The 18904-nt window shown below is 43.4% G+C and overlaps 1 protein-coding gene across 2 annotated transcripts in view; it reads right to left on the bottom strand.

Moving 5' to 3' along the window:
• arhgef25a (Rho guanine nucleotide exchange factor (GEF) 25a) overlaps positions 1-18904 on the bottom strand; it is a 35153-nt gene that overhangs the window by 4295 nt on the left and 11954 nt on the right. For both annotated transcript variants that reach the window (XM_034086914.2, XM_034086915.2), the window contains exons 2-13: positions 12973-13280; positions 11422-11532; positions 7783-7907; positions 7238-7304; positions 6735-6838; positions 6244-6313; positions 4553-4642; positions 3700-3792; positions 2517-2567; positions 2341-2418; positions 2034-2225; positions 1184-1364 (exon numbers count right to left, since the gene is read on the bottom strand). In XM_034086914.2, the coding sequence (XP_033942805.1) occupies positions 1184-1364; positions 2034-2225; positions 2341-2418; positions 2517-2567; positions 3700-3792; positions 4553-4642; positions 6244-6313; positions 6735-6838; positions 7238-7304; positions 7783-7907; positions 11422-11532; positions 12973-13280 (1470 nt within the window). The remainder of the gene's footprint in view (positions 1-1183; positions 1365-2033; positions 2226-2340; positions 2419-2516; positions 2568-3699; positions 3793-4552; positions 4643-6243; positions 6314-6734; positions 6839-7237; positions 7305-7782; positions 7908-11421; positions 11533-12972; positions 13281-18904) is intronic.

The raw sequence follows: 18904 nt of genomic DNA, 5'->3' as shown, positions 1-18904 counted from the left end.
ATTCTGAACATTTTACAAAGCATTGTGTCATGTGGATTCAACATTTATTTTGTCAGTTTACTTCATCCCGTTTATTTTGCATTGACATTCATATTTATATTGTGCTGGTAAAGGAAGATAAGGACATTAAGGTTTATTAACGTGCAGTTTTTACATCAATAATTATGACTTCTTTTATGGAGGCATATTTTACTTGTGAATTATAATTAATTAACACTGAATCTGCAAACAACTAGATTGTTATGTGATGTACATCTTTGAAAACCGCTTATAAACATTGAAAATGGAGTATAAATAAAGTACTATTAGACAATTTTGACATTGAATCTCATTATGTTGACTGACCATGACATTTTTGTTTTTATAATTATCTTGGAACGGGGGCAGGAATGAGTTTCCAAAGGCCACAATACATGGGGTCTTGTTCTCGAGTGAGGGAACAATGGAGCGTGAGATGGGCCGGAGAATCGGAGCAGCGGGAGCGGTACTGCAGTCGCTTTACCGCCCCGTTGTGACGAAAAGAGAGCTGAGACAGAAGGCAAAGCTCTCTGTCTACCGGGCCATTTTCGTTCCTACCCTCACCTATGGTCATGAAGGATGGGTCATGACCGAAAGAACGAGATCGCGGATACAAGCGGCCGAGATGGGTTTTCTCCGCAGGGTGGCTGGTGTCTCCCTTAGGGATAAGGTGAGAAGTTCGGTCATCAGGGAGGGACTCGGAGTTGAGCCGCTCCTCCTTCGCGTCGAAAGGAGCCAGTTGAGGTGGTTCGGGCACCTAGTTAGGATGCCACCTGGGCGCCTCCCTAGGGAGGTGTTCCAGGCACGTCCAGCTGGGAAGAGACCAAGGGGTAGACCTAGGACCAGGTGGAGGGATTATATCTCTTCGCTGGCCTGGGAGCGCCTTGGGATCCCCCAGTCAGAGCTGGTTGATGTCGCCAGGGAAAAGAAAGTTTGGGGCTCTCTGCTGGAACTGCTACCCCCGCGACCCGACCTCGGATAAGCGGGAGAAGATGGATGGATGGATGGACAATACATGGTCAAACTAAAAAACTCATCTTACACTGATTCATAAGTGCACTTAAGTCTATATATGGAAGGATGAAATATATGCCAGGATGAATTATGATTTATGGATAAATGGCGTGGGATGTTGTGTAATCTTCAGAGTGCAGCTGGGTCTAACCATTGAGGAAGTTGCGCTGGCTGTCCAAGATCTGAACCACATCGTTGACCCAGGCCCTGCAGATCTCAGGGGAAGAGGCCAGCAGCTGGAAGCGCACCACGCTGCCGTCAGGGTTGCGGGATGTCAGCACGAGGCGGCCGTCATCTCCCTCCACGCTCGGCTCCACCCCGAGGCAGCTCACCTGGAACACATCACATCGGATAAGCATCTGTGAAGAGTGCATCCTGCCGAGTTGCTTGTTAAATGCTTCGCTCACACATGCAACCTCAAAAAAGTGCCTGCTCTGAGATGATGTAACACGTGCTGCATTAGCAGAGGTGGGAAGTAGTGGAGTACAAATACTTCGTTACTGTACTTAAATACATTGTTCTGGTATCAGTACTTTACTCCACTACTTATTTTTCTGACGACTTTTTACTTTGAATTCTTACATTTTTAAAACAGGTTAGTTACTTTTGTTTTAATCTGCGTTTAAAGAAGAGGGACCAATGAAAACGTTGTCATGTTGCCGTTGTTCAGCATCGAAACATTCATTAACTAACAATGACATTATTGTTCTATTAATATAAAGGTAGGTCAGTTACTCTTTAAAACAGATGGTAGTTACGGGTACTTTTTACTTAAGTACATTTCGAAGCCCATACCTCTTTACTTTACTTGAGTAAAGAAGTTTAGTCAGTACTTCTACTTTTACCAGAGTATTTCTAAACACGAGTATCTGTACTTCTACTTGAGTAAAGGATGTGTGTATGTTTGCCATCTCTGTGGATTAGTATGACGTGAATAACCTGGAAGTTAGAAGAACTTTCCTACTTTTCTAAAGCTGCTTTAGCTGATCTGAGGCGCCCACCTTGATGCTGTTCTTAAAGATGTACCCAGGGAGGGAAAACCCTTTCTTCCTGTCGATTGGCTCACTGAAGATGGCCAGCTGCTCAAACAGGAAGATCCGTCTTTCTTTGGCTCGGGACAAGAAGCCACTGTCCTGCTCGGTCACAGTGAAGGTGTCCTGCTGCAGCAGTTTCCCCTGGGCTGTGATCTTACCCTGGAGCCACAGGAAAGACAACAAACAGAGGAAGTGGTTACAGTTACAGGCTAAATAGTTGGCATGAGAAATGTTTTGAAGACTTTGAAGGATGGTCTTAACTCCCTAGTCTTACCTCGAAGCCTTGTAGTCTGCCCACATTCATCATGTCGTTGCAGCGTTTTGGCACGAAGCACATCACTTCCACTGCTTTCTGTTTAAAAGAAAAAAGTGAGTTTATTAGCAGGAATACTTATAAAAGGCATAGCTTTGCACACCTTAAACATTATATTTAGGAATCAGGACACCCACCTCCAACTCCTCCGTGTCCATCCCGGCTTTGGTGTAATACTTCAGGAAGTCCTGCTCAAATAAACACAGCATGGTCACCAGAGCATTCCAGGTTTACTGCTCAGAGTAAGGTGTGGACATCTGGATGGGTATGTATGGGGTTGAACCCACCTTTCATTTGATTGCCAAAGTTCAACTTTTTATATCAAAGAAACGTTTTATAACAGGGATGTCATTTTATGATCCTCTTCAAAGACTCTTTTGACGTATTATTGCTGAAATATTATGGGAAGAATCTCATTATGTAATTTGCCTCTTCCTCTCTGGATGGAAAGTAGCCTGAACGCAGCCGGTGTGTCGTCACTGTTCCTGCACAGTGGTGGGGGTGTGCGTGCTTGTGTGCATGCTTGTGTGCGTGCTTGTATGTTTACAATGCTGTGAAAGACCAGCGGTGTGTCAGACAGCTGCACAGTGAACAGCAGTGTGTGTGTGTGTGTGTGTGTGTGTGTGTGTGTGTGTGTGTGTGTGTGTGTGTGTGTGTGTGTGTGTGTGTGTGTGTGTGTGTGTGTGTGTGTGTGTGTGTGTGTGTGTGTGTGTGTGTGTGTGTGTGTGTGTGTGTGTGTGTGTGTGTGTGTGTGTGTGTGTGTGTGTGTGTGTGTGTGTGTGTGTTCTAGCATTACTATACTTGTGGGGACCTACATCTGTTTACATAGTCACGTGTGGGGACTGGCTTCCCTTATGGGGACAAATTGGAGGAATCATTAATTTTAGGGTGAAGACTTGGTTAGGTTTAGGTTTAGGATTAGGGTAAGGGTAAGGTTAAGGTTAAGGTTAAGGGTAAGGGTAAGGGTTAGGGTTAGGGTTAGGGTTAGGGTTAGGCATGTGTTGGTTATGGTTAAGGTTAGGATAAGTCTCCAGGAAATGCATGTAAGTCAATGTAATGTCCCCTGAAGTGATGTATACATGGTGTGTGTGTGTGTGTGTGTGTGTGTGTGTGTGTGTGTGTGTGTGTGTGTGTGTGTGTGTGTGTGTGTGTGTGTGTGTGTGTGTGTGTGTGTGTGTGTGTGTGTGTGTGTGTGTGTGTGTGTGTGTGTGTGTGTGTGTGTGTGTGTGTGTGTGTGTGTGTGTGTGTGTGTGTGTGTGTGTGTGTGTGTGTGTGTGTGTGTGTGTGTGTGTGTGTGTGTGTGTGTGCCCTGCTTTTCACCTTGAGCAGCAGCTGGTACTTCATGATCCTTTGGACAGGTTTGATGAGCAGGTCGTTGAGCTGCAGCCTGTGGCCCAGCTGCTGTCGCAACTCCTGTCAGAAGAGACGGACACAACAACACGAGTCAACATGACAGCCGCAGCAAACGCAGCAGCTAACGGCCAATATAATCCTTCCAAGAGAATATATCACGGGGATTATACTGTTTATCTAATAGTCATGTGTTTACTGTCAATGAAAAGGAACTGATTACAATCTCAATAATAAATGGCAGCTGGAAAGACAACTAAAGGGTCATGTATAATACAGTATAGCAAATAAACATACAGTACATGCATACTAAAGGGCATAGTAACTACAGGCACATCTACAGTATTTGACCTGAATCAATAAGTCATTCAACCTTCAATGTAGCTTTGAATAAACATTTCATTATTATAAAAGGTATGCAATCCAACATATTTGGTGGCTATAGCTCCTCATATGTAAGACTTTGATGGACATCTAATATTTTTGGGTTTTGGACTGTTGTTCACAAAACAGGAGGGAGGCTGTGGCTCAGTGATATAGTGCGCTGGTATTTGGATCAAGGGGACCCTGGTTCAAATCCCGCTGCAGTCAGCATGTTGCTGTGTCCTTGGGCAAGACACTTCACCCCAAATTGCTCCTGTGGGGATTACCCACAGTATTGAATGTATGTATGTACGCTTTGGGTAAAAGCGTCTAACAAGTGACATGTAATGTAATGTAATGTAAAAAGCAGGCCATTTGAAGATGCAACCTTTGAATCTAGGAGCTTTTTTAACTTTTATTCTGACAGAACCAAAATGACTAATTTGAATAAAATACTCACCTCAAAGTAAGTCTCGATGTACTCTGAGACAATATGTTCGGACTTGGGCTTGTTCTGACAGTATACTACGTACATATGCAGACGCCTCTCCTGCAATACAAGCCAAACAAACATCAGATGACAAAACCATGCTTTTGAATCTTTGATACAAATAAGCGACAAAGGGAAACTTCCTTGTCACATCATTTTGTTTTTATATGCAATACAGATAAATAAACACTGCAAATAAAGTAAATGTTAGCGGAAAACAGGACAACGATCTATGTGCAGTGTAGAGCAGAGCATAATGATTTGTCTCGGAGAGCGGGGGGGCCTTTGAAGCTGACTCAGTTGGGTAAGCGCTTTCTCTCCTGTGCGTAATTGGCATGGAAGTGAGGATGTGGCAGTCCTGAGAGTCCTAATGGAGTTACATGTAGATGAGCATGGGGTTATGTATAATTCACCCAGGTTACCCTAAGTGTAACCAGAGCCTTTTAGAGACTGCCAATATAAGGCTGTACCTAGCAACACGCTGCATGGCTCTGTTACCTAGAGACCAGTGAGCGGCTCCACCTGAATATGGACATCGTGTAACACTGCAAAGGACGGCTGCATGTGAAATATGAGTATTCTGTCTACCAGCATCCCAGTATGCTAGCCTGGGTGAGTGTTTACAGGTGTTTATGTGATGCATGTATCATGTGAGCGAGCACACATGTCACAGCTCTCGTTAAAAGCAGATTGGGCTTTCTGCATTTCATTAGAGCCATGTTCCCTGTCTGCTTGTTTTCACAGTTTGACACCAGGCTTAGATTTAGTTACAAGTTTCTTTATTCCCCCACAGGCTTTTTAAGTTAATTATCCAGTGGGCTCAGGCTTATTGAATTGTTTGAAGAGCGACAGACAGACGGAGTGAATATAGCAAAAGAGAGACACACACATTTGACTTAAGCACCTTCAGACAAGAAAGACAAGTGGGTCAAATGACCCGTCATGTCTGCCCCATCTGCATGTGCCACCACTTAACCAATAAGCACAAATCTAATTTCGCACCCTGTGTAAGCCCTGTGACCCCATACCACCCATTCTATTCTAAGAACAATGTTCTTAACAGTGGATCTTTCTTTGCATGCATCCCTTTGCTTCATTCCTGAGCAAGGATATTTAAAAAGTAGTTTGTGGTCGTTTTGGGTGAAAAAAAGCCTTCATATCAAAGAGACTAAGCTGAGAGTTTGTTTTTCTTTTGTCGTGTTCATGTGGTCTTTTCGGGCTGCTTTTCCCTGGTGTTCCCCGACCAGTCCAGCCCAGACTGGAACTTGGCCAGTGTTTTGCTGTGTGTGTATGTGAGTGTTTGCCGTGTGCACTGTTGTAAAAACAGAGCCTGGGCTGAGACGTATCAGTAACAGGGAAATGGAAGGAGAGACGCTGGCAGTCAGTTGAGAGAGATGGAGAGACGTAGGGTGTAGGATAAACAGGAGCTATGAATGTTTTTCTTAGCTCTATTTACCCTCGCGCCAAACAACACAAGCAAGGAGATCTAGACACCTCCACTGACGTGTGAGTGTGTGTGTGTGTGTGTGTGTGTGTGTGTGTGTGTGTGTGTGTGTGTGTGTGTGTGTGTGTGTGTGTGTGTGTGTGTGTGTGTGTGTGTGTGTGTGTGTGTGTGTGTGTGTGTGTGTGTGTGTGTGTGTGTAGTCCATATTAGAACTCACGTGTTTAATGAAGAGCTGGGCCAGCCTCTCTGGCTCCGCTATACACTTCTCCAACTCTCCCAGGAAGTAGCTAGAGAGAGAAACACACACACACACACACACACACACACACACACACACACACACACACACACACACACACACACACACACACACACACACACACACACACACACACACACACACACACACACACACACACACCCACACACACACACACACACACACACACACACACACACACACACACACACACACACACACACACACACACACACCACACACACACACACACACACACACACACACACACACAAGGAAGAGCATCCCCAAAAGGAAAGGTCAGATTTGTCTCCTGACCTATTGTTCCTTTGTCCTCCATTCAGCCACAAACATAATGCTGTGCAAATCACTGTCTTTTGTTTTGATAGGAACTGGAGCAACCATATCATTTTCCACTTCAAATGTATTAAAAAAACTCAGGGACTTACTCTTTATGCCAGTCAAATATTTGGTGAATGTTCCCAAAAACTATTTTGTCTTTTCCCTTCATGTCCTCCGGAATACCTTTGGATTGCATTGTTCCCATGTAGCCCTGCAAGGAAAAGACAGATCTGTCACACACACAACACCTGGCACAATCTAGTTAGATTGTTATAAACACACTGAAGCAATCTCAGCACAGCTATTATTGAGTTTCTATAAAAGTTTTAGAGTGCAAGAATTATTCTCTGAACCAAAATATCTCCAGCTATTTAAGGCACCCGGGAGATGGATCGTCTTGCAACATAATACTCTTCAAGATAATAATTCAGAAAATCTGCTTCAAACTGGAGTCAGCAGGATGGAGGCAGACGGAAATGTGGAAAGAGAGTCATTAAGGTGATAGGGATTTTGGGTTTTCGCTCTGACAGGCTAGGTGGATGACTCAGTTTCCTCTTCTCTGTCAGGGCAGATTTTGTGTTTCACGCTGGCAGTCAGACTGCAGATTTACCTCCACTATGAGTCCCAGGTCCACCACATAGTGCTTCTCTGTCTCAATAAGCTCTTGCAGTACATACCTGTTGAGATACAAATGATGCAGAATTAGTGGTTAAGTCCACTTCAAAAAGTTTGTTAAAAATGTTTATACGTGTCACACTTTCCTAATAGTTTTGCTAATAAGGACGTGATAGCCAATTCTCATTTTATAGGAAGTTTCCTGGAAATGTAATATGATACTAGTTACAGGAACAATGGAGAAAGTGTCCCACTGGTAAAAATGTAATTAGAGAAATCTAATAAAAGAGTCTTACCAACATGTGTTAAGCAGACCATGCAAACATGCTGAATTGAAGTATGTGTAATCCAGAAAATAATAGTTTCAAGAAATGATCAAAACTTAATGTTCACTAACTAGCTTTTAGCAACAGATTTTGCTCTGTAACATAACATTTAACAAATATTGAAAATAAACAGCTTTCAAAGACACACTAAGCATAGGGCTGCCATGAGGATTATCATGAGGGATATTATATTATAAAAGGATAAATGACATACGTGCTTTTCTCTAAGGCACTCCCCCTCTCCTCTTCAGTGTCAGCCGCAGTTGACCATTGGCTGGAGGTGTCGTCCATCAAGACCGAGCCGCTGTCATCTGGCAACACACTGGTGGACTCAGTGTCCTGAAGACAGACAGACAGAAAGACAGAAAAGTGTTTGTCAAAGGTCCTGTGGCAGTAATGGGTATCATGCCAGGAATAAAGTAAGCAAGGGGAGATAAAGAGCGGCAGAGAACAGATAATGATGCAGGTTGCCAAGGTGACCAGAAAGAGCAGAGAGACACGAGGAACAGAGATTGAATGATAAGAAGATCAGATTCAGATTGTCAATGTTAATGATCTGTGCTGTCCACATCAGGCACAGATAGATGGAGAGAAAGAGATTAAAAGATAAAAGAGTTTGAGGAGCAACCAGCTGCATGGATACAGACAATAATAAATAAAGCTGTGAAGGCTATTGAAGGAGTTTGGGTGTCAGAGGAATATAATAACTGCCCTTTACTGACAATTACAATTCTTATCTATGAGTGAAATAATAAATTCTATTTTCTTGTTTTTCCGCCTGAGGATTCAAACCCATTGGTAAATACATCACACGTTCTTTTTGTTATATTTCTGTAGCTACTACAGTCGATGGAATACACGCAGGGCAAACCCAAGGTAACGTAATCGATTGTGTTCATGCGGTATGTACATGGCCTCCTTTTCATGCTTTTTCCTGGAATTGATATCATTTCCTGTGGGGGTCCTGGAGCAAATATAGAGTCATTGTGCATGCCTGCCGAGACTAAATCACCACTAACTCAACGCACGCAAGACCCTCAAGTTTACGCAACCTATTTCTCCACACTAAATGCACACTTTTTTTGGGTGGCACAATGACTCACAGTCATCAGTCTGAACGATTGCATCTTCCCTCTATTTTAAGCCATGCTTCTAAGCCGGTTCTTTTTTGGCTATTCACTCTCTCCTGACAGTGTAAACTTATAGGAGCAGCCGTCTGTCTTCACCTAAATCCCTGCGTCCTATTGTCCAAGTCAAGCAAAACCTCCCCACCTTAAACACATACACAAACCTGCACACACACCACAGACACACACCTAATCCCTCAGACTTCCCCATGAAGAAATAAACACAGATTGGATAGATAGACATATAAGCAAATGGAAAAAGCTACAAAACGTTCTCCTTTTCCCGTCTGGCCCGGTTCAATTTGTTCACCTGCCATCTCCATTAGGAACTTGTTGGCGTCTACAAGGTGTAAGCTTTTATCTGTCAAAGTGAAGTGTGAGAGAGATAAATCATGAAAGAGACAGACTGTAGCTATGTGGAGAGGCAGGGGAGTAGGGAGAGACAGACAGGCTCCACAAAGACCCTCGCTCCCCCATCTCGTCTTGCCCTGCTCGGAGTGCTGCAGCCCGGCTGACAGGTCTCCCCGGCTCCCTGATCACTTCCAGATGTGTGAGAAAATCCCCCCGTCTCTCTGTTGCAAGTTTTTAGAACATGCTTATGTGGAGATTCAAAAGTGAAAAACAAACACCCTAACAATTCCCACAAGCAGGGTTTGGGAAATAATTTGTTCTAATAATCTGAAAGGTCTATGGGTCATAAAAACTTAAGATTCACGCAATAAAATGTTAAAAAGGTTTTTCTCTTTTCTTTGTTTAAGAGCAGAATGTTTAAGTCATGAACCTACCTTAGTTTATTTAGGTTAAAACATTGTTAATATATTTAAGTATTTTACAAGGCATCAAATCAGCAGTATTAAGTGATATTAAAATATTTAAATGTAATACTTTTATTTTTTGGCATTGGCTATGATGTTATACATGGAGCTGATGTAAAAGCATAACATGCAAGCGTAGATCTAAGGTATGGTACTGTGCCATGAAGGAGCACCATAACAATAACAGCACTATTCACTATTTCATGGAGAAAATGTTCCTACGTAATTTGTTGTTTTAATCCATGACAGACTGTACAAATTGTTTGTCAGGAAAAGCTTTTTAAGAAATATTTGGATCTGACGTCCAATCACAAGTCCTTTCCATTAACCAAATACATATTTCATCAAAAACGATGTTCTTCTGTGATTGTGAGATTAGAGAATCACGATGTTAGGAAAAGAGAAATAAAAATACTGGACACAAGGCCATTGAAGGTGGGGTGCAGAGACAAAAACCACCTCAGATGACTGACCTTGATAATTTGATCTTTCTACCTCTCTCTCTACCTCACAGCCCCCTCACTGTCTCTTCAAAGACCGACAGTAAGAACACCAAAGCATTGACCTCATCCCTCTGATGTAATCGCATGAATGGCTTTTGATGTGTTGTTGAGGCTAAAATGATGATTTATGTGCTCTGGTTTCAATTCACCATCATGATACACACAATCACAATGCTCAGTAGCTCGGATATCATTATTGTTTAACTGTGTATTGAGAGTGCTAAGGCACTGATGATTCATGCATATCCCAGTTTCTGCCATGCTTCCATCTCAAAGCAGAAAGGGACCCTCTGATCATCTAACTCAGGGGTGTCAAACTCAAGGCCGGGGGCCAAATCCGGCCCGTGACTTCACTTTATGTGGCCCCGCAAGAGCTTGCAAAGAATATAATACATTTATTATACGGTTACATGCCGTTTTACAGAAGCACATTGCCAATAAACAACATGTCCCACAATGCATCTCATTTTGTGACATGCGCACTGAAGAGACTTGCAATTATTTGCCCTAGACTTCTGCATTCAGACGTAGTTAATTATGAAGTTATTACCCTATCCGATAATAATCCAATGTAGAGGCAATAATGTAATATAATACATTGTTTTATATATTTATATCGTCTTAAAGTTACAACCAGCCCTTTGAGTGCAACCATTTTGAGTTTGACACCCCTGAGAACTGAAGACGCCTCTTTGCCACCAGCTACTGGCTCAAAGTGTTTGATGGGGAATAAAAGTGCACACACAGCGTTCTTTGTCACAGAAGTGGAGTCATCTTTCATCACATCTGTGGTGTTGTGCTACATCCTATTCATCTCCAGGCATGTCCTTTTGTAACGTGTTGAATGTGAGTCATCCATCACACAGGTCGCTGTCAAGCTCTGCCCTCTGGACCTCTGGAGCATCGATCTTCTCTGAGAAGGAGCTTTGTATTCTTTTAGACTACCACACACTAATGTGTGTAATGTCTATATGCATGGGTCTATATATATATATAGTTATATTCGCATCTGTGGTCATGTGTGTGTGGTTGGTGAAGAAGCGCTTCTGCCTGTTTGTTTTGCTTGGTACTATGGCTGCAGAAGTAGAGTTAGTCATTTCCAGATCTGGTTGTAGGGCCAAGGAGACAAACAGTACTGATGTCACCTCCCCACAAGGATGGGTCCTCCTCACTGATAATATTACTGCTACTGTCAACAGTAAACTGTGAGCTAAAATTATCCTTTAGTAATAACCATAAATGCATTTACAATTGACTTCTCCTTATAGTTCAATTTTCATGATAGCCAATAAATTGATTCCATAAAAAAGTGGTACACTTACAGTAAGTAATCTGGCTTCCTATCAAAAACCACTACGTATTTTAGCTACTTAATGTGAAAAAGATAATATGGGAGATTGTGTCAGACCTGGGTGTTTGGCAGTGACGTGCAGCCAATCATGGAGTCAGTGATGTAGCTGGGGGACTGTAGTGTAGCCGGTGACAGGTCCTCAGGGCTGGCCAGGCCATCTTTCCACTCCTGAAACACACATACAGACAGACCCACATCCACAGTGTCAGAATAACACAATATCAACATGATGCGGAAAATGTCCGCAGCATACTCTTATATTCGAGCACACGCCACGGCAGAAGAAGGCACGCGAATAACAGAACACCATGAGTTCCTGCCGGCTGAGCCAGCAGTGCTGCTGTTATGTAACAACATGGCACCTGCCATGACTCTAAGTCCTCTGTGGATCAACTCTACCGTAACCTGTTTTTCAGGTCTCAGGCTCGAAAATGACATTCCCGGCACAAATGACCATTATCTTCACTTATAAAAAGGGGTAAATTAATAATCTTTGATAAATGATAAACCTGTGAGTTGGATGTAGAAGTGTCAGAATCAATATAGATGTTTTTATTTTAAAGTATATTCAGATTGAACACAGTAAAACATTTTTAATTATAGTGTACGTCCAACAAAGAAAATTACTTATAGTGAAAACCACCCTTGAATGATGGGATGGTAGACTAAAAGCTGAGACTTTTGTGTTTCTGCCCCTGCCATTCCAGCACAAGGTTGCAACATTGTTGATAAAGTAAAGCACCGACACCTGTCTGCTTTCACATTCCCGCATTATGTTTTGCGGGAACCAATCCTTATTTTTTTCACACTCTATCCAAGCTGCAAATTTGGGGCAAGACACAATAAATAAAGCTTTGCGAGTTTGGGTCCTTATCACAACTGATCAAGATGGCCAAAAGATTCTCTGCTCAGAGGGCCTTGCAAATTATTTTGGAAGAGAGAGAACCATTTGATGATGAGGTAGAGGAAGAGGAAGAGGTTTCAGAATGTGAGGATCACATTTCTGAGAATTCTGAGTCTCATCCTCTTCTTCTTGAAGAAGAGGATGAGATTGAGCAGCAGCTAGACGAGCCACAAGACCAGCCGGTCAGCGGGCAAAAAAACAAGTAGCACTTTAATTCATTAATGTGATCTAACAAATGTAAAAGGGCAAGTATTAACCATATATGCTGTTTATATTGCTTGTAATTGAGATGAAGTAAACATCTGTTGAGTATTTTAACATAAAATAGTTTGGTTGTGTTGAATTGAAGCCCAAAAAGGCAGCGGGTCCACCAGACCCACGAACACTGGCTGAGTAACAAAAATATGAACACCACACAAGGGTTAATCCTGTCTCTCTAAATATTGTTCAGCTAACTAGTGTACACAAGCCACTGTCAGGATGTTGGCGTTACCTTGTATTTATACAAGGCTGAAGTTTAGCTTGTTTACTTCAGAGCCAGTTTATCTGAGGCAGTGTGGGATCATTTCAGTTTATGAGTTTACTTATGAGGTGGTTTATCTAATGTGTAAAGAGGAACTTGAAGTTCAAAGCCGGCATGCAAGGCCTTGTTCGATTAGTAAACAAAAAAAGATTGCAGCCTCTTTACAACTTTGTATTCTCACCAGTTCTCTGTGGGTAATGGGAAGGATGGTGAAAGTGTCATCATGCCTCGGGGGGCTGCCCAGATCCAGGCTGTGGCTTTGAGACGGAGGAGGTGGAGGTTTTTCCTCAAGTTTGCGGACCTGGCGCTCCCCTTTGGCCGTGGCCCCAACGCTGAGTTTGCGAACAGGGTTTGTGAGCCACTTCTTCAGCGTGCTGACAGAGCGCCTGGAGCCCGGGGAGCTAGGGGCCGAGCTGCCCGATGCCTGGGGCGGCAGGGACGCCACAGAGGTGGAGATGCTGCCCTCACTGCCTGCTGCCGAGTATGAATCTGAGGAGAAGAGACAGGGAAAGACAGACAGAGCAGAACGCTATTTGTCAAACACTAGGGAGTAATAATGTGGCGGTATGGAACAGATAAATAAGGGCAGAGTATATCCTCCCTCCCTACAATCAGACATCCACAGTCAAATAGGCAATTAATCTACTGACAAAAAAGAGCATTTTGTTTCTGTTCTGCAATAGGACTCTTGATTGGTTATCAGATAAGGGCAGCTGTGCTGTCAGAGAGAGGTGAAGAAGACGTTTGAAAATCAGGAGAGAAGAAGTGAAAACAGTCATAACACAAAGGAGGAAATATAAATAGTTTTCCTCTTCAAACACAGCAGTGCAGCTGTGAGCCTCACCATAAAGGAAGCACTGTTTTGTTTATGTTAATCCGACCTTTGAGCTGCACATGTCCAATCACATGACCAGCGTACACTTTGATTCAATACAGACAGCAGAGGTCGGAACAATGACGTGAAACACACTCCTGATTGGTTGAAGGCCGGCTGCTGCACAGTGATGTCATGGGAAGTGATCCTGGGGGGCGAGCTAGGACCGGACATCCACTTTAAGCCTTTGTAGAGGGAAGATTCTTGCTTGGGACTGTTTGTTTTTTCTGTCTTGTCCCCCATCCCCATCCTGCCTCATACACCCAACCCCACCACCCTTCCTCAGCCCAGAGAGTCCTCTTCCTCTGAGCTGTGTGTCTTGAGTGCTGTTGTGTGCAAACGCAGTTCAGTCATCCCCTACCCATCCATCTTCTTGCCCTCGGCCAGACCTCTGACCCTCGATCCCCACCCTCCTACAGATGGAGAAACACTCTCTCCAGAAAAGATTAACTGCCATGGCCCATTTTAAACCAATGTTCAGCTGAATGGGACAAAGCTAAAATTACCTTTCATTTCCAAAAAATACACTTTTCAAAAAGCTTGTAATGTGAATTTGTTATTCATTTGTTCATAAGTATTTAACACTGGCCTGGTTGTAATGTTCCTGATCCAAAGAGGAAGATCTTATCACAGCAGGCAGCAGTAAGAAACAGAATGCAGGAGCCACACTGACACGACCATTTTGTGAACTGTCTTCAAAGGCAAAGCCACAAGAAATTCCCCATCCCCAGCAGTTTCATACTTAAAGTGATTGAGCTATCCTGCACTTCATTCATCCAATTACTTTTCTTAGAAATGCAAAAGTAACCACTGTATCGATCAATGAAAATTAGCTTTGTAAAAGCTGTCGCCTATTAAGAAATGGCTAACCTCGGAGCAAAATAACTCAAGCTCAGGACATGGCATCACAGCCAGTCCAAATTAAGATAGAATACATTGTTGATGGATCCTAGCTGCTAACCAAACACATCTTACATGTCTGTTTGCGTATTTACACCACACAGACAGCATGTTCTCTGTCATCTATCTCCGGCTTGTCTCACCACACATTTTATAGGCTTTATTCGTCTGAGTCTGAGTGTGTGTGTGTGTGTGTGTGTGTGTGTGTGTGTGTGTGTGTGTGTGTGTGTGTGTGTGTGTGTGTGTGTGTGTGTGTGTGTGTGTGTGTGTGTGTGTGTGTGTGTGTGTGTGTGTGTGTGTGTGTGTGTGTGTGTGTGTGTGTGTGTGTGTGTGTGTGTGTGTGTGTGTGTGTGTGTGTGTGTGTGTGTGTGTGTGTGTGTGTGTGTGTGTGTGTGTGATCCCAGGGTGGCCAATTTCCCCATCCCCTGCTCCCACCCACATTCACATGAAAGGCTGGAGAGTGGAAGGAGATCTGAGCCGGGCAGGCTGGGGGGTTAACAGGGGAACAGACAAGCAGCAGAGAGGGGTACAGAGAAGGTAGATGGCTCTATCCTGTGAGGAACAGTAAGACAACATGTGCAGCAGTATGAGTTCAAACCTCGGCCCTTTGTGGAGTGTCTTAGCTGGGAAAGACAAACATATCTGCATCTGAAAGCTATTGAATTTATTACTGGAGCTGTTAAATGCACACTCAAACTCTGAGGGTCCCCAGCTGGAGGGAAGAGAGAGGAAGTGAATATGACGCTGAGCAAATGTGATAACCCCAACCCCAACCCCAGCTTCTCTGACCTCTAACAAGGGCCAGGCCCGGAGGTTTGTGTTTCCCTGTATTCCCTGCTCAGGTTCAGTCAGGCCAGGGTTTAGGGGTCGCAGTGCAGACACACAGCCGCAGAAACACAGTTTCTAACCAGCTCCAGACATCTGCTGAGATAGCGTATGACAAAAAGAAAGCGGGGAAGAGAGGCTGACACCGTCTCTGAGCCTGGAAGCGATTAAACTTGAGTGGAGACAGCAGTGAGGCTTCATGACTTTGCGTCAGAATGACATAGTGGCCCTGTCAGATGTACACATTCACAACATGTAGAGAGTACATACTTTATTGGTTTTATAATGATTGAGAAATCTGCATATGTCACCATGGCAACTCTGCAGTTCCCCTACTGATTGTTTTGCACACGAGCTGGTTTCCCAGTTGACCCTGGAAAGCTTAATCTCTGTTTTGTTATGAAACCTTATACTAGCCACTACAGGGACATCATTAACAGCTTTATTTCCACAGCAACAGCAAGGAAACTGTAAAACACAAAGGGATATGATGAGCTTCCCCTCGGAGCAACATGCCTCCGCTCTGCCTACGATGAGAGGAGTTGATACCATTATACACCAACGCAGAGGAAAAACCCTTCCCACTCACCCTCTGTCTTGCTTCATATTGATAGTGCCCAGTGATATTCATCTACACAATGGCGGTCCTAAAAACAGATTACCTAGGTTTGTTAATGCAGCTTGACTATTTTGTATGTGCTTGCAATAATTAACAGTTGAAGGCACAGGGCAACATTAAGCTGATCAGTTATTCACCCGTCGGCCACTACTTTTTTAAAGGCTGAGGGGAGGCGGCGTAGAGTGGGTAAAAGGTTTCTTCTGCAAACTAAAATAGCTCCAGTCTTTCTCTGGATGCGGTTCACCCACAAATGCGAAGTTTGACAGTACTCAGAAACCTGAAAACGGCAATTTAAGAGAGTGGAGTTTTTTTTCTTGCACTAAATCTAGCTTTGACTCCATGTCTAGTTTAATTATTTTAGAGCTGCAACAAACAATTATCTTCATATCAATTATTCTGCAGATTTTTTTCTTGATTAAGTAATAAATTGGTCGGTATAAAGCTTCAGAAAAATGCCCACCATTTTCCTAGAGGCCATTGGGAATTCATCAAATGTCTTGTTTTGTCATCGAAATATTTGGCACTTTTGCTTGTTAATTGCCTCAGTTGATTGATATAAAAAATAGCTGCTGAATTGATTTCTGAAGATCAATTCATTACCTGTTCATCACAACCCTAAATCATCTGATGTTTCAATTGTATTTGTTCATGTATCACAGTCTAGTGAACCATGTCTGCTCAACAAAGTTTTAAATAGCAGCTGAATTGAATTAAGACTATCTGTGCCACAGCGTTCCCAGTCATGTGGAGAGGGAAAACATCAGATGCAGAAATACTCGTGAAGGTCACAGAGGTTTGATTTGGATATGATTGGATAAAAGAAACATTTCCTAACAATTTATGTTGGAAACAGGAAACTAAAAGGCAAATCACCCAAGCAAAGCAACCTCTCGTTGATGTGGATGGTTGTGCTTTAAGTGTTGGCCCCCCTAAAGAAGTTTGGTTCAACTTCCCTTTATTGATCAGTTGATAGGTGAGTGCTGCTGAGCCAACATATCAGTCTAAAAGCGTTGGCTGTATTGGAGCAAACTTGTTCACAGCCGCTCCACTCTGGAGCTCTCTGTCAATCCTAAAGCCTCATGAGACCATATAGGCAATTTAGGCATCACTGGACTCAACCCATACACACATACAGACAGACATGCAGGTGCCCATGTAATACACATACATTGCATCCACATGTTCCCCGGGGGTTGCTGTCCAAATGTGTGGCTGTTCACTTCTTTGAGCTTCCAGTGTCATCTATCTCTCATAGTAAACACCACACAGCAGTCTGCTCGTCACCTCAGTGCCAACAATGTCAAACGTCCAGCTGGGTCTAAGAGACTCTTAGAGCTGCCAATCAATGCCAGCCCCTCCACACAGATCACAACCCCGGGGGTCTGAGAGTGTGTCGGTCAACACGCAGGCACCAGGCGTCCTCCGGAGTTATCACAACAGCTTTCAACAACACCATGCTTATCTTTTTTTATTCTCTATCTCTCATTTATTGCTTTCCCCACCTTGTGCACTTCCGCGCAGGCTCTACTTGTATATTATGTTTCACCTACTCAGAGGAAATGGACACTCTTCCCATCAACTAGCAGGACCTGCTGCCCCCAGGCACTCAGATGTGCAGACTGAAAGACCTGTGAGACAGTGAGGCACTTAGTACCTGAAGAATATGACCTGAAATCCTTTAGCTGTCTTCTGATGAACTTTTACAGAAACATATTACAACGTTTAGAATGTCACTGTATACGTGTCAGCAATGATTATCAATGAAGAGATACACCTTTTTGCCTCCTATCTCTTTCACCCTTTTTCTCAATCGATTTCATCTGGTTGGCCTCACAGTTTTTCACGTGTTTTGTTTGTGCTGCTTTTGATTTATAAATCCTGGCACTATGCTGCTCTCTTTATCCTGTCCCCCCCTCTTCCCCTTCCCTTTATCAACATCAATTTGTTTTTATCTCAGCCACCTCTTTTGCACTCTAACCTGCTCTTCCCCTCTGCACTGCAGTGTTTTTAAGACTTTGGCTGGGTCCTGTCCTGGGATCCGGACACACAGCTCCTTCCTCTGAAACAATGCTATGCTCTGCCCCAAAGCTGCTGAGAGCAGCACGAGCTCCACATGCAAAACTGACTGGCAGAGACACAGTAGCAAAGGAAAGACTACTAAGAAAATCTTCTTCTTTAGAGGAGATTTTGCCAGTACGACTTAAGAAACTGAACCTTAAACCTGAGACTTTATTCCTCTTTCTAATGAATATGAATGTGTATTTTAATGAACAGAAGAATAACAAGAGGCTAAGAGATGGGCTGATGGGGAGAGCAGAGATTATTCATGATTTAGGCGAGCAGCAAAAGACGGTTTAGCACACAGGCCAGATAGATGGAAGCAAAACCAAGAGTGAGAGTACTGTAGAATTAAGGGGGGGCAGCTATTAGCCACAACAAATTATGTAAAACACTTAACAGCATTTATAGCAGGGACATATATCCAGAAGCGCTAGCATTTTAATCATTGCGTGTTTCGTATGTGAGTTTATCTGCCTGCTATAATGTTTAAGGGGACAGATTGCAGTCGGACAGACAAGTGAACACAGATTTCCTGTCCTCCTACTGACCTAGTTTACGCGGACACACATGCACACACACTGCTGGGACTCCAGGAGCACAGAAGAAAATATGAGAAAGGCATAGTCAAGGGACACACAAACAAGCTATCAGGGTCGATCTCCTCAGCACTCTCAGAAAGACTATGTGGTGTATGTTTCATCAGGGTAAAGCATCAAAGCAATGTCCGTCACAGAAAAACAGGCCTGAAACGCTGGCATTAATCCTATTGTCTCTGGAACAATGTGAAAGTGTGACACGACTCATGATGAGAGCTTATGAAACTACCACTAGTGC

The sequence above is a fragment of the Pseudochaenichthys georgianus genome, chromosome 7 (assembly GCF_902827115.2).
Source record: "Pseudochaenichthys georgianus chromosome 7, fPseGeo1.2, whole genome shotgun sequence".
NCBI lineage: Eukaryota > Metazoa > Chordata > Actinopteri > Perciformes > Channichthyidae > Pseudochaenichthys > Pseudochaenichthys georgianus.
The sequence above is the reverse complement of the archived record's forward strand: the minus strand, read 5'-3'. Positions and strand labels throughout refer to the sequence as shown.